Here is an 876-nt window from a genome sequence, read left to right on the forward strand (position 1 = left end):
TGTCGCGAACGCTGGAGGAATATAAGAGGATCCTTTTTAAGATCGTTAAAAAAACCACGCTCCGGCGCAGGAACTAACGAAAAGAAAAAATATTACCTCTCTGATCATTTACAATTCATTCTTCCTTTTACCAAAAGTAAAGCAAGTACTGGAAATCTAGAAACAATCGATGATAATTCTGAAGAAGAAAATAGCGAATCCCAGGAAAATACGGAAAATGAAGACCTGCATTCTCAACCGCAAAATGATGAAAGAAGTCAAGATGGCAATGCATCTAATTCGCTATCAGATTTAATTACAAATGAGAACGTGAATGTAACAAGTAGACAAGAAGTCACTACACCTACTAATATAGCAAAAAAGAGAAAACTGTCTCAAATTTCTTCATTACCTCCAAATCCTGTTGACGCTGCTTTTGTGGGGTGGCTTAAGAACAAAAAAGAAAGAGACGATAACAAAAATGATGATCCAAATATGTCATTTTTACGAAGTTTAGTACCAGATATGCGTAAAATGACAGAGAAGCAAAATCGCCGATTTCGGCAAAAAGTTATTGGGCTTGTAGATGAAATATTGGAAGATGCGTATATTAGATCGTATAGGAATACTAATTCAACATGGAGCACCAATAGCAGGACTTCGGCAGGGTCATATTTTGTTGCTTCTTCAACGCCTAGTCCAAACACGCCATTAGGAGAATGGCCTGTGCAGGAGCAAAGGGCTGAAACGTCCACATTCGAAAATCAGCATACTACAAGCGACTACGAACACACATGGTACAATAATTAAATCATTAATATTTACTACTATCACAAATTATATTGCATAGGTATCTACTTACCGTAATGTTATCAATAAACGCTCCTCAGGGGAAAT

General features: G+C 37.0%; 1 protein-coding gene across 1 annotated transcript; it reads left to right on the plus strand.

Annotated features, from left to right (window-relative positions):
- On the plus strand, positions 1–585 carry LOC116162547 (the record flags this gene model as incomplete). Its single annotated transcript, XM_031476186.1, has 1 exon — positions 1–585. A coding segment is annotated over one exon (585 nt), but the record flags the coding sequence as incomplete, so codon positions are not given.
- Between the last annotated feature and the right edge of the window lie 291 nt (positions 586–876).

The sequence above is a fragment of the Photinus pyralis genome, unplaced genomic scaffold (assembly GCF_008802855.1).
Source record: "Photinus pyralis isolate 1611_PpyrPB1 unplaced genomic scaffold, Ppyr1.3 Ppyr1.4_LG1, whole genome shotgun sequence".
Taxonomy (NCBI): domain Eukaryota; kingdom Metazoa; phylum Arthropoda; class Insecta; order Coleoptera; family Lampyridae; genus Photinus; species Photinus pyralis.